Source organism: Vitis riparia, chromosome 12 (assembly GCF_004353265.1).
Source record: "Vitis riparia cultivar Riparia Gloire de Montpellier isolate 1030 chromosome 12, EGFV_Vit.rip_1.0, whole genome shotgun sequence".
NCBI classification, from domain to species: Eukaryota; Viridiplantae; Streptophyta; class Magnoliopsida; order Vitales; family Vitaceae; genus Vitis; species Vitis riparia.
Window position 1 is genome coordinate 21564543 of NC_048442.1, and position 9302 is coordinate 21573844.

Below are 9302 nucleotides of genomic sequence, written 5' to 3' on the forward strand. Positions count from 1 at the left end.
TTTGAAAAAACAAAAATTCTTTTATGGTTAGTAAGGGTTTTTATATTTATTTGATTATTATTTTTTTTTTTTAAACTCATGATTAAAAAAAGTTTAATATTAAAAAAAGTTTTCATAACTTTAAAATGTGTCCATGCGGTTAAGAGAAACTTATACATATATAGTTCCAATAACTTTTTTTATTATTCGATATAAGACATCACAAAAACCTTATATACAAATACAACATATTTGTTATGTCTTATAAGATTGTGAGGTCAAATAGATTAACACATCTCATAAGGCTAAACAGACCTCCACATTGGGGTCAGATATTACCTCTGATACCATTTATAATAAGTTATGATTTTAAAACATGTTTAAAAAGAGTTTATACTTATATAGTGTTAAAACTTCTTTGAGCTTAGAGTAGACAATATTTACACGATTGAGACTGACTCATTATAAATGGTATCAGAATTGATCAGTGACCTTAGTATAAAGGTTTGTTTGGTCCTATGAATGGTGTTTATCTGTTTCGTCTCATAATTTTGTAGGACACAATAAAGATATTGTATTTGTATTGAGGATATTTATGATGTCGATCGAATAGGGATGAAAGTTACTAAGGCCATATATATATATATATAGACTCCTTGTAGCCTTGCAAACATGTTTTAAAATCATGAGGACTTTTGAACCTAAAGCCAGAAAATAAAACTACTCTAGTCTAATCAAAAGCTTGTTCCCATCACCCCTTAAAATGATATTTTTATTTATTTATTATGAAACATCTTTTTCTTCGACTTATCATAAGTTGTCGGAGTCTCTATGAAATATTAAACAAGGTACTAATTTCATTTTCAAAAATAAATTTGGGAATTAAAATATTACTAGGTGCAATGGGAACTACAAGTCACTTTTTCCACTTGCACCCATTCAAACTATGCCATTATTTAATGACTAAAGTTTAACAATCAACCATTATGTAATTAGAGGGATAACAAAAATTACCTACTCTTAATAAATAGTGAATTTAGCCCTCAATGTCAAATAATAAAATATAACAAAATACACGTGTCACAACATTTAAGGCGTAACATATCAAGGATTTTGAAAAAATAAAAACCATTTAAAAAAAATATTTATTAAAATATAATAGTTTAAATTTACAGTATTTTTAAGTCATCAATTGAAAATTATTTTTTCAGCAAACGCTTTAATTTAAGTATTAAAATTAACTTTTGAAAAAATAACTTTTAATTGAATTCCTCTCTGTCTAGCAGATTTGGAAATATTTTTTAAATTGTTATCTTCCGAAAAATATTTTTTTAAAATTTTTAATAATTTTTTCAAAATCCTTAACAAGTCATGTGATAATTAAAAACCAATAATATAACACGTGTCACAAATAAAAAGATGTTATTTGATAATAAGTCTTTTTGATTATGACATATCAAAATTTGTTTCATTCAAATAAGATAAGTAAATAAATTTTATAATTAAAAAAATAATTATCAATTAATCAATTTTAGGTAATTAAATCGTCTTTCAATCAAATAAAGTAAATATAAATGTAAGTTGATTTTGGATTATTAAAAGGAAAAGACAACTAGAGAGAACTTGCCTTTATGGTTCTTCAAGATCATATCAAGATTTTCAAGATTTTTTTATGTGATTCTCCAAGGTTCTTTGAATTCTTCAAGATTCTTCAAATTGCCAGCTCTGCATATTTTTAAAGTTGAATTCAAAAATCAAAATTGGTGGATTCATAGTTGTGGTGGATGTTTTTGTCTTTAGCAAAAAAAATCCAAGGGATAGAATAAAGATTGTGCACATTTCATCCAATTAATAAAGTGTTAATTTTGACTATTATATGTTAAAACTTAGAGTTTGTTTGTAGTGCTTTTTCACTTACACCTGGCAGAACAGGGACTGATCATGGGCCAAAGACTTGGCAGCATATAACTTGACTTGCGCTTAGTAGATCTCTTGACCACATGAGAGAGTAATATACAAGTTGGGGAGTTTTAATCTCGTAATCTATTGTGCTTTGTGGTTTCCTTTGTTCCCAATCTCATGTAGCCTCATTTTGGTTGGCTTAGAGGGCTTCTGAGTGTGGCATATACATGAAAATTTGTGGGGAGCCACCCACCTTCTTAGTCCTTAGTATTTGCAAGTATAATCTTTTGGCTTCAATTCTTCATCTTCTTCATTTTCAAAATTGAAACTCTAATATTCTAATTTTAGTTTTCATATTATTCCTTCTTCAAACTTTAATCTTTGATTCACATCCTTCAAATTATTCTTCTCCACAAATTAAACCCTAAAGGTTTAGGGCATATTTGATAATAATTTTCGAAAACAATTTTTTGTTCTTCAAAGCAAAAAAAAAAAAAAAGGAAAACATGTTTGACAACCAGAAAATATGGTATTTTTATATAACATCTTTTAATTGTTTTCGGTTGCTCTTACTTGTTTTTTTTAAAACTGTTTTAAAAAATAATTATACAAATATGAAAACTGATTAAAAATAAAATAATACATATATAATTTATTTTAAAAACATATTTTAAAAAAATAGGTTAAAAATACCTTAGTTCTCCAAATGGGTATTTGTTCTATAAAACATTATTTAAAAAAAAAATTGTTTTTTAGAATTGTTTTAAAAAACAATTACTAAACATAGCCTTAATTTTCATATTATTCTTTTTTCATAACCTTAACTTTGATTCACAACCTTGACATTCTTCTTCTCCACAAACTAAATACCTTCCTCTTTTTTCTTCTTCTCCTTATTATTTTTTATTTTTATTTTTAACAATCCAAACCATTAAATTCTCATCTTCTTCATTTTTAACATCTAACAATTCTCAATCCAAAAATCCACAATTTTTTTTAGTTTCTCCCAAATTTCGTCCTTTTATTTTTTTGTTTGACCATCTTCTTTATTTGTTCATTTTCAAAACTTTATGTTTTTCATTATGATAGTGGGGTATGAATCAAATTTTCAAAAACCTACCTAGATTTGTCATTTTCATTTTTTTTTTCTTCACCATTTATTAGTGGGTTTTTGAAAGTCGATTATATGATGCAATTTTTAATTTTTTTTAGTTGGGATAAATTCATATTTTTAATTTTTAATTTCGATAAAGCACTTGAAAAATGTAGGGTATTATATATTGGCAAGTGAAGATGATGATATGCATATATGGAAGCAATGAGATTATGGGAATTGGCATGAAGATTACAAAAAAGATTAGGTTTAGAAGAAGCTAAAAAGGGATTTGGTTGGAAGAGATGAAAGAAAAACATCACCTAACTATTGTTTTTATTGTTGTATTCCTAATTTATCCATTAAGTCAATTTTATTAGTTTTGGTTTTGAATTTACTCTCCCTTTTAAAGGATTTTATAATTGGACATTAAATCTATATTAATTATTGTGTTACTAACTTTATTTGAAGATGATGATCATACAAACACATTCAAAGCTCTTAATCCAATTTAATAACTTATTCGGTGATTCTGAATTCATGTTATTTGTTGTACTACTAACTTTATTTGAAGATGATGATTATACAAATACATTTGAGGCTCTTAATTCAATTTAAGAAACTTAATGGGCGATTCCAAATTTTCTTCTATAATTGGTTTACCAATGAGTGTTCATAGAGGAACCATTTGATTGTGCATTTACCAAGTTGTTTTAAATTTTTCTTAAAAAAAGAAATTAACTTATTTGGTTTTGGTTAATCGAAAAGGTTTTGCATAAAGAAATTTTTTTTGATGGATATATCTTAAAAAATTACTAATTTTACTTAAATATTTGGACAAACAAACTAGACACGGTACTTTTATACAAAACCAAGGTATTTTATTCTTGATGAATTCATAAATCTATTTCTAATTTTTTTTTTTTTTTACATTTATATTCATATCATTATTACATACCAGTAATTAAGCAAATTCAAAAAGGGTTATTGTCCCCAGTTTATATAAATTAATTATCATTTTCAACACAATTAAAATTTTAATTGAAATAGGTTGAAATGAGAATTTGTACACTCACTTTATCCATTTAATTTTTAAAGTTTTTAATTATATTAGAAATAAATATATTTTATAAATAAATGAATATTATAATTTTTTACAACTTATTTAGTTGAAAAATAGTTTATTATTTTATACGTACTAAAAATAAGAAAATAAAAATTTAAGTTAAATTATTTTTAATTTAATTATATATATACAATCATGATAGAACAAGATGAGAAAAAACAATATATGAATTATCCTCCATTTAAAAAAAAATCTCAAACTTGCATATAACCGCCTTTATTTCAATTCTAATCCAGTGACGATAGCATCGGTCACTAAGATAGATAGGAAGAAATGGTGATGGTGAGAGTGGTGGTGGAAATGATGGCTTTAGATGAGGGCAATCCCTGTGGGGACAATAACTATGAGACAAATGGGACTAAGCTTCAAATCATTCTTCACTTTGATGGAAGACATCTTACATTAAAAATATTTAAAATGAAGACTTCTACGAGATTTGACAAATCAATTTGATAAATCAATTTGATAAGATTTGTTGAAAAAAGAGAAAGAGAGAGATTAGATCTTTGATTAACTTCCGTCTTTTTAAACGTTTGAGTTGATAGGAGATAAGCCGTAATGTATATTAAATTAACACTCACTCACACCTAAATTTACAATTTGGCCCGATTGAACTCATCCAACTCCGAAGTTTGAGTTGTTGTGGAGGTGGTGGGTTGTATGCATAAATTTGGTGAAGTTCTATAATGTAAGAAAAACAATAGAAAAATATATGAAATAAGATTTTTTTAATAAATTAATTGTGGGGATACAAATTTATATGTTAATATTATTTAAAAAGAATATCTTTTTTATTTAATTTTTATTTTTATTTTGATCACACTTTGAAAAATGACGACAAAAACGTTTTCTTAGTTTTGAAGATCAATTGAGGGCATTAAATGACTTGTTCCTGAATGAATCTGTTTATTTTCTTTGTAAACCCCATTTTCCAGTTTAAAGTTGTTTTATTGATAGATTCAAAGTCTCTTTCCCTTTTATTAAGGAAGTCTCCATTATTTAGAGGTGAAACTTGAGAATTAAATTTAGAATCTCTAAGATTTAGTGGCTTAATTCAAATAAATTTAGTTTCTTGATTTTGGTAACTTGTCTCATTTATTTAGAAAATTTGTCAAGGAGAGAATATTTATTTTATTTTTCTTTTACTTCAATAAAAGGTTTGTTTTCTTTAGAAGTTTGAGGATAAAAGAATTTTTGTTATTATTTTTATTCTCTTTTTACTATATGCCACATTTTAAATATATATCACGTGTCACATGTATGTGATCCATCACTTGTTGAGACCAAATTTTGTTAAAGCGGGAAGCTATAATTTTGAAGATCAATTTAATAATAATTTAATTCACAAAAAATTTTGATGTCTACACTTATATAAAAGGATTAGTGCCGAGTTTGGATTTGAAAAATACAAACCTTATTTTGTTTTATATTTTGTAACTTTAAAATCAATATTTTTTTTATTTATTATGAGATTTTACTATAATCCTTTTATTTGATAGCTCGTGAAAACCCATAGAAACCCACGTTGTCCATAGGTTTGGCACTGATTGAGGATTAGATTTGACATGAATCGAATGTGTTTATGGGTTGGTTTGGTGTAAGTTAATCTTTTAACTCTCTCAAATGCTATACATATGAGTGGAAACATATATATAAGTGATAATTAAAAATTATAAATAAATAATTTAAGAAAATTTCATATTGAGATATAAATTTTTCTAAAAATGTTGGAATACTAGAAGATAATTACATCTTGTAAATTAAACTAACATAAAATAAAGAATTTTTGGAAAGTAAGCAATTTTGAACTAATTTCCATCTTTATTATCAAAGTGATAATCTCTTTTGTTACTCTAATTCATTTTTTATGTTTTTTTTTTTTTTGGGTAGGCTTAATGTTTATTTTCTATTTTTAATCTTATTATTGAAAGAATAATATTGATTTATTATTATATATAGATATACATATGGTACAAAATATAAGTATTTTTAACCATTAGTATAACAAAACTAACTATAAACTAAAGTATAAATATGAAAATTGTGAGAAAAAGAAAATTGGAAAAAGAAAAGAAAATAGAAATTTGAATTATCTTGCCGGCTATAATTTTTATTGATGCGTTAAAATTTCATTCGGATACAACTTGTTACAAGTATGCTCACCTTTCACTCGAAAGAAGTTAAATTTCTTTTCTTTACTTGTTTAACTAACGAGTTGAAGATCATCTTTTGTACAAGTTCTACTTGGATTTATTTAAGAAATTTCTTTTATGTTAAATAAAATGTTTATGGTATCAATATTAATATTTAAAAATTGTGATTTTAACTTCAACTTCTGACTTTCTTTCACCTAAAGCAAAAATGGGAAAGCTGTACCAGACGAGGCCTTAGTGGAATGAACAATTTTATTCTCTTCTCCCTTCTTTATTCTCCCTGGCTCAAAGCGTATGAAAGCAAATAGAGATCATGGCCCCTCACATTCTCATATCTCTGTGGTTCCTGTATGAGTGCCAAGTCATTTTGCCTTCAAAACTTCTGATTATGTGGGATAAGCACGTATACAGAAGCAAAGACACATGGACATGCACCACACTATAAACTAGTAAACAACAATGCTCAAATGTAGCCAAGCTAGGAAAAGTGGAACAGATTCATGAGGAAAAGCACTCTCCTTTACTATTTTAGGCTACACCCGTGACGTTTAAAGGCAAACAAGAAGCCAAAATATGATAACAAGCAGTGCCACCCTCCCCACTCACCCTTTCGGATGCTTCCCACATCGCCCACCTATAAATAACCTGTAACTCCCCTTTCCATCACCCCCACAAGCACTAGTAATACTACGCACTAGCTAGCATTTCACCGAAGAAGAAGAAAAGAAAATGAAAGGTGGGGTGGTCATTGCAGTTATGGTGGTTGTAGCCACGGTTGCAGTCATGGTGCAGCCGGGCTATGCAGTCACCTGCGGACAAGTCGAAACCTCGCTCGCTCCTTGCATGCCCTACCTCACTGGTGGGGGTAACCCTGCAGCGCCCTGCTGCAATGGTGTCCAGAACTTGAAGCTCTTGACTCCCACCACGACCGACAGGAGAGATGCCTGCAGGTGCGTTAAGGCCGCCGCAAGCAAGTTCCAGAACATCAAGGAGGACGCGGCCAGCGCCCTCCCTACCAAGTGTGGAGTCCAGATCGGCATTCCTATTTCCATGACCACAAATTGTGACCAGTGAGTATTTAACTACCTTGATATATGTTGCTGGTTCGTTTCATTTTTTGAGGGGACGTAACTGATGATAAGGGTTCTTTTTTGTATGTGGGTGCAGAATCCAGTAAGAAGGGAGGTTGAGAAATGAAGAATAAAGAGAGGAAGTATGGCGTCTTGCTAACTTCTCTACTCCCAGCTATATATATGGCTTTGTATATGGTAAAGGTTCTCATGAGAGAGCCATGATATAGACCTACCTATGTGTATCTGGTTTGGTGTAATGTTCAATAAAATCATGCTGTTCTCTCTCCCTCAGTTTAGAGACTTAGAAAAATAATAATGGGCTTCATTTGATTTTTCTCAAGAAGATTCATGATACTGACATTAATTTCTCTAATTTTCTTCTTTTTGTGTCCACTCAAGGAGAAAATAAAGAAGAAAACTATATTCAAACAATTGAAGAACTAAATCATGACTTCTTGCAAACAAACATTTAGAGGACTTTGAGAAAGAAATCTTTTTGACTTTTCCAATATTAATAACCATGCTGTATTGGTTTGACATGTACAATACTTTATAGCACCACATCTAATTCTCAAAAGTTTCCAAAACCAAGTGCTTTTACAGCAGGTATAAATTGGAGTTTGCTGTGGCAAAGCCTCAAATTCATCAATGCAGATCCTTCCATTTGTCTTTATATAGATTTATGAAGAGAGACAGTAGATACCACATCTCATGTCATTACCTAAATTGGTTATAAGAAAAAGTCTTCATCACGTTTCTAAAAAAATAGATTTTTACATGAGAGATGTGGAGGGTGATTGTGATGTCTTAATGTCAAAAGGAAAAATAAGTTCTAAACAATACCTACCTACGTTTACGTGAGAATAATGTCATAGACTTCGTTTCGCACCGGGAATATGATCATTATTTGATGTCATAGTAAGTTTTGTCATTTTTGTAACAAAAGTTGATGCCTACTACTTTTTTATTTTTGGGGTTTTTGAATTTATAGTTCTAATTTTTATTTTTTCTAATTAGACGATTCAGAAAGAACGAATCTCTTGGCATGTCATTCAAGTTTCTTATTCCTTCACATTCTTGATTAATTTGTATGATCATCGGGAGACTTTTTTACTAATTTCTTTATTCCAAAATATTTTTTTCTAATTATTTGATCCTTGAGGTCAGTTATAACTCTATCGAAAAATAAAAATAAAAATTTTGCTTGATCTTTTTAATCTGAATCAACTTTTCCTTGTTCTGGAAATAACAAAAGTCTTTTCAAATTCAAATTTGATGGTGATTCTATAGTAAATTGATTGATTAAGTTCAAAAAATAACCCATTTTTGTTGATAATGATTTTCTATCAAACATATGTTCAAATTCTCGATAAAAACCATGGTGGTATTCGTTTGGTTCAAACACTCAAAAATGAAATTAAAAAAAGGGAGAAGGTTTGGAAGGATCTATGAGCTAGATGCTTGAGGCCCACAAGCATTACACATGGCAAAATAGAAACAATAAGATAAATAGGGCCCTTGTCCAACCTTATATACCACTCCCATCCATCACCCTTGTAGTAGTAAGTGCTGCCCTTAAAGGATCTCACTGTTTTTAGAAAACCCATTATTAACTTTTAGTATTTGGGTGAAGGACCAAGAAATTTTACTATCAATCATGTAAAAAGTTTTGGATGGTTGGAGACCTTGTTTGATAGCTTGGCTTTTAGAGCTATGACTTGGCAAATGTCACCCTTACTTGACGCTAAGCATAAATCCACCTACATTTCGTCCCCATTTCCTTTTCAATTTTAAGAGTCACATCGAGTTTTTATTTTTCTTATTGTCTTTATCTCCTTCCAATATTCATCCTTCTTGTTTTCAATTATCAATCATTTTTTAATAGTATCATTTTTATTGCTCTTTTCCTTATTTTCCATCCATCCTTCTACTTCTTTAATGTTCTAATATCAAAGACTTAAAAGTTGATTATGACT

General features: G+C 28.8%; 1 protein-coding gene across 1 annotated transcript; it reads left to right on the forward strand.

Annotated features, from left to right (window-relative positions):
- The first annotated feature begins 6982 nt into the window (after positions 1–6982).
- On the forward strand, positions 6983–7438 carry LOC117926223 (non-specific lipid-transfer protein A-like). The gene is made up of 2 exons (XM_034845301.1): positions 6983–7323; positions 7421–7438. The coding sequence occupies exons 1-2, from the start codon at positions 6983–6985 to the stop codon at positions 7428–7430; spliced, it is 351 nt and encodes a 116-aa protein (XP_034701192.1). The 3' UTR covers positions 7431–7438.
- Positions 7439–9302: the final 1864 nt, after the last annotated feature.